We start from the raw sequence: 16,867 nt of genomic DNA, 5'->3' as shown, positions 1-16,867 counted from the left end.
AATTTTCCAGTTATTTTATCTTTAGTTTGTCAAATAAACAATGCTGTCATATTTGTTTTTTCCATCTTATTCATCAGTTTCATCATTGTGTTTTCTGACATGAAGTTAGAGATTAAAGCAATGATAAATACTTGGAGTGGAAAGAAACATCTGTGATGGTTGTCTGGATTGCCTCCTCCTTTCGATGGGCTGCCTCTCACACAGCAGCTCCTCTTCATGCTCTGCTCCCAAACATCTTCTATGACTACCAAGCTGACCTGGCAGTCATTGTGCCTAAGAGTGACCACAGGATTTTAACATCATAAAGTGACTAAAAATACTCTGGCACCATCTTCAGATTTCAACCAAGAGCAAGGGCAATCTATTCCATAGTGGGATTCCATAAGGCTAATGGAGAAGAACAAAGTTGTATCCAATTCTAACAGAGGGTCCATCCTAGTTAGTGAACCATTACTCCTAATTTCATAATAGGAGGTGAAGTGTGCTTGGTGGCAAAGCTTGGTCTGAGTCAGGCAGCCTGGTGATGAATCGAGCCCCCTCCTACCTGCCTGTGAAAAGTCAGACAAGTCACTCAGCTCCCCTAAGTCTCAGTTTCCTCTCTTATCAAATAGGATCATACCAGTGCTTCCCTGTTAGAAGTCTGTGCAGATGAAAAGTAATGTCAACCCACCAATGGTGCTGAGTGCAGTGCCTGACACTTAGAAAGCTTCCCCAAAGTGCCTTTACTATTAGTGTCAGCATTCCTGTTACTAATCTCACTGTCATTGTCAACATCAACTTTATAACGACTTAGCAAGCGGAATTCTCTCAGTGGAATCTACATTTCACACTGCAGATGACCCAATGGTTCCTTGACATGTAGGGTTGCAACTGGCCTGTAAGATTATGGAGAACTAATGCTTTAATCAAGTTCTGTGAGGACTACTTTGATTTCTTCTATGGGTGCTTACTTTCCCATACTTTGAAATCTTTGCTAAATAAAAGCTGTGATAACTAGTTTTTGGTGATTCATGCCTTCTCCACTAGACAGAACAATCTGGTTGATCCTTCCTCCTGCCACTACCTCAGACACCATGTCATAGTTCAGTGAGACCAGGAAGAAAAAATAATTTTAAAAGTGCAAACATATACTTGAGATTGTGCCATTTAAAGGTACTTCATTCTTCCCAGCACAAGAAGGATCAGTTGCTCTCTCATTTGCATCCAGAGCTAAGAGCATTTTGGTTCACGACCTCAAGAGTTCTTCGAGTGCCATCTAAAACTGACTCCCATATGTGGAGGGCAAGGAGAGACTGAAGAAAGATGCAGATCACTCTAGTTGGGGAGGTGGCAGATTTAATAAGCAAGGGAACTTATATATGAGGCTTCTCTTAGGTGGGGCCAGATGAGTAGATCTCTGAACCCATCCATCAGAATCTTACAAGTTTATATAGAGGCTTTAATGGCATTCAGTAATGAGTACAGTCCAGATGGTCTCAACAACACATTATTCTCTCCAGGCTGCATCCTTGAAATGGCTCTTAGTTTGAGAACAGTGGGTGGAGTGTATATTCCAAGGACAGGGGAGTGGGTAAGGAGGCTCCAACTGCCTGGCTTCAGCTGGAGGGTCAACCAGTGGTCACATCCTCTCAATGACCTGTTCCAACAGAGAAGCTTCTTGAATCTTGGGTAACTCTTCCAATTTGGGCCATTTTTCAATCCATGGGAAACCTATCTCTCTCCATACCTAAAAATAACTCCCTGTGCTTCTTAAGGGGAGCTCTTTCTTTGGCTTAGAAGACCACCTTGTAGGATATTCTTCAGTTCTCATGGCTTCCCTCAGTGCAGGTGGATGCACCAATACTCTAAGTGTATCCTGGCCCTCATGTTTGCCATGATGGAGATAAACAGGAACCATGAGCTCTTACTAAACACAACCTTCAGACATCATGACTATTGTGCCAATCACGGTGAATAAAGGACCTTTGAGAGCACCATGATGTGACCTCAAGACGGAGCCAGGCTGTCCCTAATGTTACCTGTGAGAAGCAGAACAATTTATCGATTCATCAGTGCAGGAAGCACATCCCCATTTTCTGCCCAGATGAGGCCGCTACTGGAACTGTACAATTCCCACAGGTGCAATGAAAGTAGGGTGGGGAAGGGCAGTGATGAAACGTAGTTTCCTCAGCACCATGTTTCTGACAGTGTGTGAGAGTGGAGCCAGACTCATGCATCTTCCCTGGTGAATGCACATTCTTAGAATGGTGTGTCCTTTATTTGAGTTGGAGACGAGGAGTTAGAAAATAAAAAACACAGGCATTCCTGACTTAGGAAATCAGAGTGGTGTCTAGGAAAACTGCTTCTAGACTATGATTTTCCTGATAGTTGTTAAAGGGAAGATGAAAAACAGAGAATGAAATGGAAATATCTTCTCCATCTCTCAGTGCTTGATGCTGAATACCCACAGAACTTTTCTTCCTACGTTGGATGGTGACTGATGGATGATGCTGCTGCCCAGCAGTGTTCCCCTTCTTTGATGAGCACTGGTTGCAAACAGGGTCCTTCTTTCCTGTTTTCATTGAGATCACTTCTGGTTCTGTCCCTCAGTTTCCACCTGTCCGATGGCCCCCAGGGATGCTTCTGTCCCTGGGTCTGGTGGAATTATTGCTGAAGTTCAGGTGGACTTGACAGGGCTGTTTGACGCAGATGATATCAAAGGCGAGCATTTGCTAAGGGAATTGGAAGAGGAAATGGTCAGAAAACGTATCTGTTCATACTGTATGGAGAGGATGCCTGTCACGGAGTGATTCCAACATTGTCAGAATGAACGTTACTCTCTAGTATCATAGCCTCACCAATCAGTGAGATGATTATTCAGATGTAAGCAATTTTCTTTTTTTTTAAAGATTTTATTTTATTTTTTCCCTTTTTCTCCCCAAATCCCCCCAATACATAGTTGTATATACTTCGTTGTGGGTCCTTCTAGTTGTGACATGTGGGACACTGCCTCAGCGTGCTTTGATGAGCAGTGCCTTGTTCATGCCCAGGATTCGAACCAACGAAACACTGGGCTGCCTGTAAGCAATTTTCTGATGTCTCATTATAGATGGAGTAAATAGTGTAACCACAAGTAAGGGGTGGACCATGACAACAAAGAGTGACTTAACTGCCATGAGAAAGAGCTCTTGCTTATATTTTCCACAGGATACAAATATTTTTATGTCAGAAACATTTTCTGAATTTAACCGTTCTGAATACCCAGAAGTCATTTTCTTCTGAATTGATGGCTTGTTTTTGCTCCCAATGCTCTTACTCTGAATTTGACTGAAGTGTTGGAAGATGCCCACCTAATGCACCCCTGGTGTTGTAACTGAACTCACTGGGTTCTCCTCTTGGTGATTGTGGAGCCAAAAAGAACCACCAAGGCAGAAGTAGGTGATAAGAGGTTCATTACTTGGACAAATAATGGAGAACATGGCGCATCTCTCCCAAAGCAGCGTCTCCCCAAACAACAGTTTGGGGGTCCTTTTATTGTGAGAGCATAGTACAGTTCATGAATATTCAGTTAAGGGAAAAGCAGGAGATCAGGGTTTATTTCCTAACAGTCATGTCCCTTTGAGGCTCATGGGTAGATGTGCACATGCTACTACATACATCGCATGACCTAGAAACAGCTGCTTGGTCTCTCCCAGAGGAGGGGAATTTAAATTGTTAATGAGATTATAATGGAGACGGTTCACTTCGGGTCACTTAGAGCAGTTTGAGGCGGCTAGAACTGCCTTCAGCCAAGCTTGCTTGTGGGAACCTTCTGTGTGACAAATAAAAATGGCAAGTAATAGGATATATTGGAGTATATGAGGAAGCCATTTTGTGTAAACCTAATTCGGCCTGACCTTGTCTTTCCAAAAGGGCCTGACTGAGGCCGTTGAGCATGCATTGTATATCTGCTTTAGAGATTCCCTATGGCAAGAGCAAAGGCCCTTGAGATAAAGGTGCAACTTCCCTCCCCCTCCCAACGTTGGCATCTCCTTAAAGATTAAGCATCTTTCTTTAGGCTGGGAACCGATTGCAGTGCTCATCTGTGACTGCCCAGCCCGAGGCAACACACCTGCCACCCCGCGGCGTTCACTGAGACAGCAGACCTATCTGCCGTTTCCATCAAGAGCTGTGCTGACAGAGCAGCCTCGTGACTATTGGAAAACGGACACTTCAATCATATGTGAAACATACTCTTTGAGGGTATATAACCACCCTGTATACCCCCACTTCTTTGGAGTGCTCTATTCCTTTGTGGAAAGACTCTCCTGGGTTATAATCCTCAGATTTAAGCTCAGAATAAACTCACCCTTGGGGCCGGCCCGGTGGCACAGCAGTGAAGTTCACACGTTCTGCTTCTCTGCGGCCCGGGGTTCGCTGGTTCTGATCCCGGGTGCAGACATGCCACCGCTTGGCAAAAGCCATGCTGTGGTAGGCATCACACATATAAAGTAGAGGAAGATGGGCATGGATGTTAGCTCACGGCCAGTCTTAAAGTAGAGGAAGATGGGCATGGATGTTAGCTCAGGGCCAGTCTTCCTCATCAAAAAAAAAGAGGAGGGTTGGCAGTAGTTAGCTCAGGGCTAATCTTCCTCAAAAAAAAAGAAAAGAAGAAGAAGAAACTCACCCAAATTTTCATTTATAGATTGGTTATGGATTATTTTTGTCGACATGTAGTTAGGTTCTTCCAAAGACTTTCCATCTGCAAAACACTCAACAGATAACGTTAGTCTTTATCAGATCCTCAGTACGATTTTCTTGGCCTAGTTCCCTGGTCACCGTATCTGTCTGTGTACCTATTTGGCAAAACTATGTCAGACTCCAGTTGTCAACAAAGATCAAAATGGAGAGAGACTAATTATTGTGTACGGTGAGGTGATCTTCAGTTTTGTGTGTATAAAGAAGCATCGCAGTTCCAGGAGTCCCCTCCCAACACCACCTTTCAAGGCAAATATCCGTGCAGAGGAAGAGTTCTGACCGGCATTCTGCTCAGACACCTAAACTCAGGAGCTGTCAGTCAGAGGCAAGGGGGCGAGTCTTTCGAACTGTCCAATCAGAGGCGTCGCCGGGGCAGGTGGGTGGGGCGAAGCTCTCCAACCACCCGGAAGTTGCTGCTGCTCCAGCCGCGCTGGGGACACGGTCCCCCAGCCGTTAAGGGCTTTACGTGGCTCTGCTGCCTGTTCTGCCCAATTGTGACCTATACCGACCTGGGAGTCATATGAGGGATGCCAAGGGGTCCAGGAAACCTAGAATTAGTGAGATTTTCGGTCCGCAGTCAGGATTGTGAGGAAGAGTGTCTGGCCCAACATGGACTTCCCTTCCCGCTCCTGCCGTTAACGGTCCCTGGTGGCTCTGCCGCAGCCTCTGTCGCGCTGTGACCTGCACTGGCCGTGGGGGTCCTAGGAAGGACTCGGGGGACCCAGGAGCCCTAGAAATGGTGAGTGTGCGGCCCCGGGGTGAGGACGCGGGAGGCGGGGCTGGTGGGAAGCGGCGGAGCGGGCCCGGCCTCCTGCGGTCCCCTCCGAGGTCTGCGGCCCCGAGTCCGCGGTGGCGCCGCTCGGCCCTCAGGCCCCTCCGGCCGCAGCGTGGGGGCGGGGAGGGCAGCCGGGCCCCGGGCGTCCTGTGGTCCCTGCGCGCGGCGACTTGGACCGGAGCGTCTCTGGGCCGCTGTGCGGCCGCAGCCCCGCGTGTCCCAGACGGTGCGGGGCCCGCGGGAGGGCCCGCAGGACAGTCGGGCCTGGGTCTCCGGGGTCCGTGCGCGGAGGGGCTGTGAGTCCCCAAGGCCTCCTTTCTCCTTGGAGGGCACTTCTTTTCTTGTCAATTTTCCATATATTTGGGAAGCAGAGTCTCAAACCATGACCCTGTCCCCCAGTCTAGATCTTTCTGGGGCTGGCAACAAATGCCTGAATTCCCAGTCTCTCCCAGCATTCCCAAACGCCAAGTTCCTGACTCCGATTCACAGCATTATTATCAACTATTTGTGCTACTGGTGGATTTGAAACAGACCCAATGTTTTCGTTATCATTTCCTCGCAGTCAATGGATGGCTGTTTTTAAAAAGATTTATTTTGTGTGTGTGGATGTTTTCCATGAGTGAAAAGTAGCCTATAACTGTGTGAAACTACATTGTATGAAATTCTTGTGCCTCCCCCACCAGGATCTTTCTGGGCACAGACATCTTTTGGGAAGTCCTTTGGGTGGAAGTTCCTCTTGAGAAACTTTTTGGATCATCTGTCCTGTCCATGCTGTCCTTACCTAAGTTAGTCACCTTTAAAAGATTTATTCTCTTTATTTTAGTCTCCGTTTTTCAAATGAATAAAAATTTATTTAATCAATATGACCTGAAACAATATAAAATATTTCTGAAGAGGCAAGAAACAGGTTAGTTTCAGAAAAAATGAAAGATTCCAGTTTTACGTTGCATTCGCTAATTTCTTCTTTCCCTTTTTTCCTGCCGTGGTAGGTAGTAATATTGTGAGGTCTGTTCTTTTATTTTGGGTGAGTTCAAGTAGATTTCCAGGGCTTAGACTTGCAGACCTGAAGTGTTCGTGTATGAACACTTGTCATGAAAATAATACTACCTTAGCATCTTTTTTTCCCCTAGAATGCAATACATTATTGTAGGGTTTCTTGTTGAGCCAGCAAAATGCCATAGTTTTCTTCCCTCATTTCCGCATAACGAGTGGTTTGAGTGTTTAAGCTGGATGGTTCAAACACTGGGTTTGTGTATTTAAAATATCAATGATGGTCCAGAAAACTCCAGTGGGAGCAGAGGACTGAGGGCCATGAATCTAAGCTAAGGCCCCCTTGAGCCTGCAGAGGGAAGGACTTGAAGGCCCAGTTGTCCTTCCTGGGCAGCCACCCCCTGCAGGTGTCCTACTGCTCACACCCTCATGGAAGGAGCCTTTATCCTGAGAGGAGCTGCAGAGCCCTGGAAAGCTGGGGGTGCGTGTACTCATGGGGTGGGGAGTAACGCCCTTTCTGAGATTATAACTGTGGTTTCCCTGGGCCTCCTTCTAGAAATAAGTTGGAGTTTTGCATCCACAGTGTAGGTGCACTCAGAATGCAATTTGTTTACATTGAGAAAGTCTGTGAAAGTCAGTTCTGTGTCCTGGATTAGAGTCCATTAATTTGGGAAATCATCTTGATACTGGCTCAACACAAGGTTGGCATGAGGGAAGCCATATTGTAGAAAACAAACCATATTGTAACTTTGAATGACCTCTCATTTACTAACCCGGACATGCTCTGTAGATTTTATGGCCCCTCCCAGCTGCTATAATTTGATAACTTTATTCTTTTGAGTTACTTAGAAATGGGATGACCCCTAGGCAGAGAGTCTACGCTGATCAATGACAACTGAAAGACATATATAGGGTATATAGGGCATTGCTCCGGTCTCTGCTGCATATCCAGGAGAACAAAAAACTGTCAGGAACTGAGACCCGATGTCTGCCTCCACCCAGAGATGAGGTGCCTCCCCCACCAAGAGACCAGCCCCCTATATAACTGGCCTGTAGTCTTTGTTCTGTGAGATGGTTCTTTGGGACGTTAGTTGGCCATCTTCCTCCTTGCTAGCAAGCTGTAATAAAAGGTCCTTTCTCTCCTACCACATTTCCTCTTGACTGTTGGCATGTTTTGTGGTGGGCAGACAGCCCCCCCTCCTTGAGCAATAACAATTTGGGTCAGAATCTTAAACTGAATCCAGCTGAGTTTCCTCATTGTGGGAATGGAAGCCTGAGAGAGGGAGCATGTGCGTTATTGCCTTATTTGCATGTAGTTTACTACTATACATAATTAGTTTATATGATATATAAGTGGGATATATTATATAACTAGTGTGTAATTAGTTTTGTAGTGTATAGTATAGTGCTATACTTTCACAGAATAGTATCAACACTTTTAGCAGTCTGTAGCATACCTCATTGTCTCGATGCTCCAGAGCCTGCCTCCCCACCCCGGTGTTTGTTTTCTCTGCTTCTGAGTGCAGCTGAGGTGTCAGTAGGGTTTTTGGAAATTGTAACTAATTTAACAGCCTGAGAGTTGAAGTGAGGCTCTGTGGTTTGATTTTTAGTACATGCAGAAACTTGTGTGACATTCTTTTGTATTTAGTACGTACAGAGACGCGTGACATTCTTATGTATTTGAGTAGTTATGAGCAAGATTCCCCCAGAGTGCTTTCTCCCAAAAGGGTAACCCTGGATAAACAGTTGATGTTCTTGTTGCCAGGCAGCTAGATCATTGGCATTAAGGTAAAAGTCTAAAAATGTGAAGAGGTGGACTGTTGGCCAGGGCGTCCTCTAGCATGACTGCCTGGAGTTTGACTGATCCTGCTGACCGCTGGGCCCCATCTTTGATCTGGGACGGCCTGGTTAGGGACAGCAGCAGCAGCTCTGCAGTGTTCTCCATCACGTGCTGGTGGCACACCACATTGATATGAAAATAGGTGCAGGATTTATGTTTACAAGAGAGCAAAGCACATTTCACAGTGTAAACCACGTGACCTTTGCATATCAAAGGGAAGAAAAAAATACATACTTGAAGTTCCTTCTTTTTCTGTAAATGCTAAAAAGACTTAGAAGAAATGAATGACGTTGTTATCTACATGAGCATGGGGACAATGCTAAAGGTCATGCTAGGGCCAGGCTTCAGGCTCACTTGAATCTCAGGCTGAGCTTTTGAAACTTATTATTCACAGTAAAGAATTCGTGATAAACAAACAAAAAAATGTAGGAACCACATTTTATTTTTAATAGTGTTGAATGACAAAAATTCAACCGAGTAAAATTAAAGATCTAATTGGCTTTACGAAGCAATTCCTCAATTGGGCAGCATCCCATCTAGCAAGTAGAGAGGAGCGCCAAAGGGCTGCAGAAAGGGAAAGGTTTTAAAGGGAGGACACGGAAGTCATAAACAGAAAAAAGGATTATTTTAGGCAAGGTTAGCTCCCTTTGGGGACACAAGGAACTTCTTAGGTGGGTGACCTCATCTTCCTTTGGGGGATGGAGAGCCCCGTGTGGCAGATTGCCTCATTGGTGCTGACCAGAAACTCATAGACTGATGGGTTAGACTGCAGTCCTGGGGAAGGGTGAAGCTGCAGGTAGGGTAGGTATTAAGCTCTGGTTTGGTGACATGAGTTTAGCAAAAGTGACTTCATCTTGGGCCTGTGGTTTCGTTTTTTACAATTTTCCCCTTTGTGATCAGGCTCTCAGCTTAACTGGGACTTCTGATCAACGTTTAAGGCATTAGCACCACTCAGCTACCACTGTGAAATTATGTTTCTGTTGTTCCTTTGGATGGCATCCAGAGGTCATGATGGTTTTGCTTAACAGCTGTGACATTCGCAGGTCAAAGCTTTAGGTTTACAGTCTTTAAGTTGGCCATCTTTTCATTCTTTTTTCTTTCTTTTTTTTTTTTTTGAGGAAGATTAGCCCTGAGCTAACATCTGCTGCCAATCCTCCTCTTTTTGCAGAGGAAGACTGGCCCTGAGCTGACACCCATGCCCAGCTTCCTCTACTTTATACGTGGGATGCCTGCCACAGCATGGCTTGCCAAGCAGTGCCGCATCTGTACCTGGGATCCAAACTGGCAAACCCTGGGCCACTGAAGCAGAACGTGGGCACTTAACCGCAGTGCCACTGGGCTGGCCCCGACACAAGACCTTTTTTTTTCTCTAGACAGAATACTTAAAAAGGAAAAGAAATAAACCTTTTGTAATCTCTGATTATCAAGAACAGACCAAGAAAACATTATCCTTTTAACAGACAGAAAAAAATACTCATTTTGCAGCAGCTTACTTTTATCTTAAAACTCATTTACTTAGTTAAACTTATTCCAATATTAGTCAGCCCTGACCACACATAAAATTCCTTTTCTTTGTTATTTTTAGTCATTTTAATTATATAAGTTAGAAATTTTAACCCTTAAAATTTTAACTTCTAGTGAAAACTAAGAAGCAAGCAATTATGAACTTTTATATTAACATTCTGTAGATTGAAGACTTATAAGTACTTTTTATAATATCTAGAAACATGTATTTCCTCAGAGTAAATTTTTCAGCATCGCACAAGTCATGTTTAGTAATAGATGCAAAAGTCTTTAATTCCTCCATAGAAGGAAGCAAAAAGTGATAAACCCATTTCCAGTAATTAATGTTTTAGTATTTTGTCCTTATTTGGAAATGGTTTGGTTATTCAATGAATTTGATTCATCATTTAAGTTAATTCAGCAAAACTTTAAAGTTACGGGTTACCAAAAGCGTCAGGAACACTATTTAAAGTACAGTTGGAACATTTTATCTTACTTACATCTGTTTAATTTGCTTGTTCTTAACAACAATGTATAGATCACCCACAAAAACTTCATTGGACATTAGACAAAGTTAGCCTTCATCCCAAACTAAGTTTTCTCACTGACAAATTTTGTAAGAGATAACATGAATTCATTTGATTTATAAACCCAGATGGAATACAAGTTGTATGTCTGCATTATATTCAATGTTGGTAATTGTAAAGACATGTCTATTTTAATTAAATCAACAAACTTAAACTAACTTTAATACCGAATATTTACCAGATCATGTGTACCTGAAAAGCATTTGGGTTAACTTCTATTATATTTTTGAGAATTTTATGAATACTAAGTGCTTGTTTTTTAAAGCCAATTAAATAGAACTCTTTTACAAATTAATTTTAGTAATACCATCCACAGGTGGAAAAATACCACATATCTACAAAATGTACAGGCCAAAGCAAATAAGAGACTTTATAGTTTTCATTTAAAAATTTTATGGGCTGGCCAGGTGGTGCAGCAGTTAAGTTCACACATTCTGTTTCAGCGGCCCGGGGTTCACCAATTTGGATCCCGGGTGCGGACATGGCACCACTTGGCAAGCCATGCTGTGGTAGGCATCCCACATATAAAGTAGAGGAAGATGGGCATGGATGTTAGCTCAGGGCCAGTCTTCCTCAGCAAAAAGAGGAGGATTGGTGGCAGATGTTAGCTCATGGCTAATCTTCCTCAAAAAGAAAAAATTTTTAGCCATGAGACAGGTACGATAATGTAAAACTCACTGATTGTTAAGAAGTTGCATCTAAGTTGTGTTTCTGGTAGATGGAATAAGTTAAGTTTACCTGCTCAGAAGGCTAAAGCATTTCACTAATATCTGTGGAGAAATACTAAAAAAGATTATTTGCTTGTGTTTCACATAACCTTTCCCCTTCTTATGTTTATTCTGATAAGAATGACCTCCCTGAAGTTCATACTTTCACATTTACGTCTCAGAGGCACAAGGAAGGGATGCAAATTTGTGCAAGAAGGACTTTGATTTTCTAAGGCCAATCATTTATAAGCCTTTGGAGATGGATAGGGCAGGTTTTGGGATTGGTAAAAGGAATTTTAACTCCTCTAGAGCTGCATGTCTAGTTCTGTAAGGATTTGTGAGATCAGGACAGTTGCTCTCAGTTCCTCAAAGAATTGGGTTGTAGCCTGGATGCTAAAGGACTGACACACCCTTCTACCAACGTTACAGTGTTTTTCTTTCTCTCTGGGGACATTTAGCTTAGAGGAGAAGGCAAATCTTCTTTCTATCAAGCTCTGAATATCAGCCTCGAATTTGGCCAAATTTCTGGTTATTAAACTATGAAATCCTTTGGAATATTCTTTCAGGTTGGAGCTAGGACAATCCCAGACAAACAGTGAATACTTCTGGCAATGCTGAACAATGTCTTGGACCCATGAGGCATCCCCAAGAAGGGTGCATAATATATTATCTTCACAAGATCCAGACTCACTCCCAAAGGTAGCCCAAAGAAAGAAGTGACAACTTGCATGTCCCAGGGAGGCAGAAAGCCAAGCCAGGTTTTAGGACATAAAACAAGAGAAACAAGAAGGCGCTAGCTGTCTTTGCGAGAGAAAGGATCAATAACCAGTTGGCTTGGATGTGGAAAGGAAGGGACAGTGTGGAGTTTTATTTCAGTCTCTTGCCTGGGCCCTTCAGCCCAGTGATCCAGGAGAGCTGGCTCTGTAAGAATTCTCACCCAAAGCCGGCTTTTGCCCATTCTCCCAGGATTCCATCTATAGGCTCCAAGCAGGGTTTAAAGTAGAGGGTGTAGCTCTGGTATTTACCACAATTTGGCAAGTTTTTTCACTTAATTTTAATTATAGTTTCTGTTGGCTCTTTCAGGAAATAAAGTAATTTACCAAAAAAATCCCTCGGAGTCCTGTCACCTTTGAGAGGTGTCTCTATGGGGGCCCACCTTTGAAGGTAGATATGGGGGGTTTTGTCAGGTCATTAAGTTGGTGAACTTTTGTTTATGGTCACATAATTTCATTTTAGTTACCTCTTACATCTTTAATTTTTCATTAAGTTTTTGTAATGAAACTTTGATTGAAGCCTCTTTCGAAATTTTCAATATTCGTTTTCAAGTGCATTTCTTAAATGATGTTGTCTAATTGGAATGTTCCTCATAATAGCCACTGTTATTTCCTGAGAGCTGACAGCAGTTCGGTGGGACCCTTAGCTGTAAATGGAACATCACCCACGTTTCTGGCCAGACTTATCTAGCTGCACATGGGGTACAACTCAAACTTCTATCCAGCCTTGTTTTGTGGGCCCCAACCTGAAGATTACCGAGCCAAGCTCTCAGGACACAAAAATCTTAGTAAGATTGTGCCATTTTGGTAGAGATTTATAGTTTTTGGGACCATACTTCTTAGATATAAAATAAGCAGGTGTATCCAAAGGTAATGCACTTAACTCTAGATTTTAAGGCTTCTGTTTCTTTTAGCTAAGCCTTTGGGCCTCTGGGAGACAAACTAATACTCAATGGGATGTGCAGCTGGGCTGGAGATTGTGTGATGTTTCACAGTGCCCCTCATTGCACAGAAATTTCCTTGAGGTTGGTGGGGGACCTAGTGTCAGTCTGACCCATTCCCTGACCAGCTTATCCTAACATGGAAGCCTTTGAGTTCGGTGGTGAGCACTCTAACAGCCTTTAAATGGCCCATCCATGCTTACCAATTTTTGCACATTTTGGTCTCTGAGACCCTCTTTAGCAATAGCCTTTATTTACGTAAAACAAGAAAAGCAAACATGTGCACCTTAACATACCAGCAGTAACCAAAAGATGCTGCTGTGGACTGGCCAAGAAAAGGCCCTGTGCACACCATTGATTCCCAGTGTGGCACTTGGGAGTGGGGAATAGATTGAACCAATGGACCTCAACAAATAGGGACTGTGGGCTGATGCCAAACAGATGGGAAACTGCAGCTGTCATGAGCAGTTTCCCAGGTTAAATCTGGGGACAGAACCAAGAACTGGGAATTCCAATCAAATGGGGAATTGTGGTCTGAACTACCAATAGTTCCCAGTGTGAAACTAGTGGTTCCAGACAACTGGAGAACTGACTGGAAAGCCAATTAGATTGGGAGGTTTTGGCAAGACAGTGGAGCTCAGAAGCAAGACAGCACTTATCTATGGCCCTCAAAAATTGTGACGAAGAGTACTCAGAAGGGATTTCAGACCCCTTGCCTGTGTTTCTCATTGTCCCCAAAAGCTGTCAGCAGTTCACTTTGGATCCTGTTGCTGGCACAAATCTGAAATAACAAAAATTCAACCAGGTAGATTTTAAAGATGTAATTGGTGTTATCAAGCCATTCCTCAATCGGTCAGCATCCCATCTTAGCAAGTAGAGAGGAGCTCCAAAGGGCTACAGAAAGGGAAAGGTTTTAATGGCAGGGAACAGGAAGTCATAAACAGAAAAAAGGGTTATTATAGGTTACCTCCCTTTGGGGACACAAGGGACTTATTAGGTGCATGACCTCATCTTCCTTTGGGGCTGGAGAGGCCCATGTGGCAGATTGCCTCATTGATGCTGACCAGAGAATCCCAGAATGACCAGTTAAGACTGCATTCCTGGGGCAGGTTGAAATTGAAGTTAAGTTAGGTATTAAGCCCCAGTTTGGTGATGTGTGACTAGCTAAAGTGACTCCATCTGGGGCCTGTCATTTCCTTTTTTAGTAGTAGTTTATAATCAAATGACTAATGTATTTTGAATGGGAAGCCACAGCTGTATGTGTTAATCCTCTAAATAACTTTTTGAATTGTGCAATATATTTTTAAAAACCGTAAAAACTTAATTTTCTCAATTCTGTTTCTCCATAAAGTGACAAGTGATATTACAGCCTGTAGTGCCATTGTGTATCAATCTGGAGGGGGTTTGCTGAAAGGGGCAGTGTATTAAATGCTCTAGGGGGTTTTAATAATATGAGGAGCTCCGCTGACTCGCTCTCTAGTGAAACTGGTGAAAATTATTTTAAAACAACCATATGGGGGCTGGCCCCGTGGCCGAGTGGTTAAGTTCGCACGCTCTGCTGCAGGCAGCCCAGTGTTTCATTGGTTCGAATCCTGGGCGGGGACATGGCACTGCTTGTCGAGCCACGCTGAGGCGGCGTCCCACATGCCACAACTAGAAGGACCCACAACTAAGAACATGCAACTATGTACCGGGGGCCTTGGGGAGAAAAAGGAAAAAATAAAATCTTTAAAAAACAAAAACAAAAAAACCCAACCATATGAAGCCTCTGGAAATTATCCTAGAGGCAAACAGTGAATGAGAAACATGTAATCCAGGAAATCCATAGAAATTCAGTGAGAAAAGGGAGATTGTGTGGGATTTGAACCATGTTCGCTCCCTCCCTGCTCTCAGCTCAGCAAGTGAGCCCTCCTCTCCATAGTGCTGCCCCCCAAACCAGAAGACAAGGTTCTCCCTCCCTAAGCTTCCAGAAGCAGGGCTTTTCCCCAGGAGCAGCAGGGCTTCAACATTACCCATCTGCCCGCAGCTACCTGTTTCTGAATTTCAGTCCCTCGTTGGTTCCTGTGAAATGTGGGGACCCCTTCTTGCCCCAGCCCCTCCTCCTGGTGCAGAGGCTCTGCTGTGCTCATGCTGTGCTGAGAATGCTGGGCACTGACCGCTCTTTCCCCAGCTCATTAGGTGGCTGTAACGTGAGACAATCAAGAGGACTCTGGCTGCTGTCTCTCCACTGCACTGATCACCCAGCCCCTAGAATGGCATTGTCACCCAGAGAGAGGGTTCCTCTTGTTCCCACCACAGCTCCAGAATCCTGGCACAGAGATTTTGCCTCAACACAGGGGCAAAGCCAGGCATAAAACACAAAGCTCTCGATTGCATCCCAAAGGAATTAAGTTGGGCAGCAAAAGATCATGAAAAGTTCAAGAAAGTGAAGCATGAGGTGAAAGGCGATCAGTAGATTTGTGTATTTAATGAAGATACAGGCAAGACTGTAGGCTGACTCATTTTCTGGAAAGAACCAGTGAATTAGACTACTGGGAGGATACTCCCAAGGGTCAGAACAAATATCAAGCATTGACTTCAGAGAGATTTCTACAAAGGAGCCAGCATTTCACTGGAGTATTTGGTAGAGCAAGTTATGCCCCCAGGACGTTGGTGAAAACAATAGAGCAATCAGCCAGCAGTTAATCTAGTTTAAGCATAGGTTGTGGCCAGGGAAGAGGAAGAGAGCCCCCCATGCCACTGCCCCAGGACAGCACAGCCAAAGCCATGCCCAACTCTAGGGGCTAAGTCAGAAGTTTCCCTCTGTGTGGAGGACATGGACTTAGCTAGGATACTCTGCCCAGTCACTGAACAAAGAAACAAGCTAATAATAATAAAGAGTCCCAATAGGAAGGGGACCAGTACTCAGAGTTTCTATAATAAATTACCTAAAATGTCTGCTTTCCATCAAAAGTACAACACAGGCAAAAATACGGGAAAGTAGGAACTATATACTGCAGAAAAAGCAATTGAAAAAATTACCTAACTCTTACAGGAAACCCCAGTAAAATTAACAAGTGATGTCTCAGCAGAGAAAGGGAGGTCAGAAGGCAGAGGATAACTGATTCAAAGAAAAAACCTGCCAACCAAGAACTCTGTATTCACCAAAACTACCTCATAAAACATAAAGATGAAATACTTTGCCAGATTAACAAAAATTGAGAAAATGTATTAATAGCCAACTGCCTTATGAGATTCCTGAAGGAGTTCTTCACGTTGAAAGCAAGTGACCCGGATGGTAATTGATATCAACCTAAAGAAACAAAAATGCCACGAATATGAGAATGAGGCCTCCCTCAACGGGCTCCTGCGTCCAATGTCTCAGGTGGGCTCCATCTGTGTGTTTAGAGTGAAGGCAAGACTGAGGCTGGGGTCACCTCTACATTAGGGGAGTCTGGGATTATGAGGATGATTATGCTCTGTGAATGAGCTGAGCCCGTCAGATGATCACTCCTTAAAGAGCAATTATTTCAGAGAGAAAGAGAAGAGACAGGAAAATGCAGCCAGTAGGTGTTAAGATTCCACAGGGCTCACCTGGACCCCTAAGTAAGTCTACTGCTGCTGCCACCCTTGTGTCTACTGGAACAAAGATCCTGACCCTCTGGGTTATAGTGGACAACACCCACAGTCTGAGTTTGGCCCAGTAAAGGGATTAGTTCAAACCTCACTTAAGCCTGGGTCCTTTACACTCTATAAAGCAAGCCATTGTCATGGAGGAGGTCCCTGACCCTGATGGCAGTGATGTGAGGCTCTCTGGCAGAGGGCCTTAAGTTGTCCATAGGCCTCTGATGCAAGAAACTGCCCCACATCCCACACTGTATGCCATTAGAGCTGCTGTTGTCACCAGGTACTGACATCTGTTGAACATAGAGGCTCTCACAAACACTGAGCATGTGACCCTCTACCAAGGCACCTTTTATGCCTTTGGCTCTGGAAACGGCACCCTGCCAGCTCAGCCCAGCTACTCACACCTACTTGTGATATGATGGACCTAAC

The 16,867-nt window shown here is 44.1% G+C and overlaps 1 protein-coding gene and 1 long non-coding RNA gene across 4 annotated transcripts in view; one reads left to right on the top strand and one right to left on the bottom strand.

The window, feature by feature from the left end:
• Nucleotides 1–1,318: 1,318 nt before the first annotated feature.
• Nucleotides 1,319–5,156, bottom strand: LOC138925156 (uncharacterized). Of its 2 annotated transcripts, none has more exons than XR_011440978.1 (3): nucleotides 4,646–5,156; nucleotides 4,328–4,444; nucleotides 1,319–2,711 (listed from the first exon to the last, which is right to left on the bottom strand). It is a non-coding gene; the product is annotated as an uncharacterized lncRNA (long non-coding RNA). The 2 variants fall into 2 exon arrangements; XR_011440979.1 differs by having other exon boundaries at nucleotides 4,328–4,508; nucleotides 4,646–5,017.
• LOC100630733 (zinc finger protein 709) overlaps nucleotides 5,100–16,867 on the top strand; it is a 29,569-nt gene continuing 17,801 nt past the window's right edge. Inside the window, exon 1 of one of the 2 annotated variants that reach the window (XM_023646475.2) lies at nucleotides 5,100–5,455. Coding sequence is in view for 1 of the 2 variants with exons in the window: in XM_023646474.2 (XP_023502242.2) it covers nucleotides 5,453–5,455 (3 nt within the window). In the remaining variant the exon portion in view is untranslated. The remainder of the gene's footprint in view (nucleotides 5,456–16,867) is intronic. The other variant, XM_023646474.2, reaches the window with a different exon arrangement.

Source organism: Equus caballus, chromosome 7 (assembly GCF_041296265.1).
Source record: "Equus caballus isolate H_3958 breed thoroughbred chromosome 7, TB-T2T, whole genome shotgun sequence".
Classification (NCBI taxonomy): domain Eukaryota; kingdom Metazoa; phylum Chordata; class Mammalia; order Perissodactyla; family Equidae; genus Equus; species Equus caballus.
Note: the sequence above shows the minus strand (reverse complement) of the source record. Positions and strands in the feature narration are given on the sequence as shown.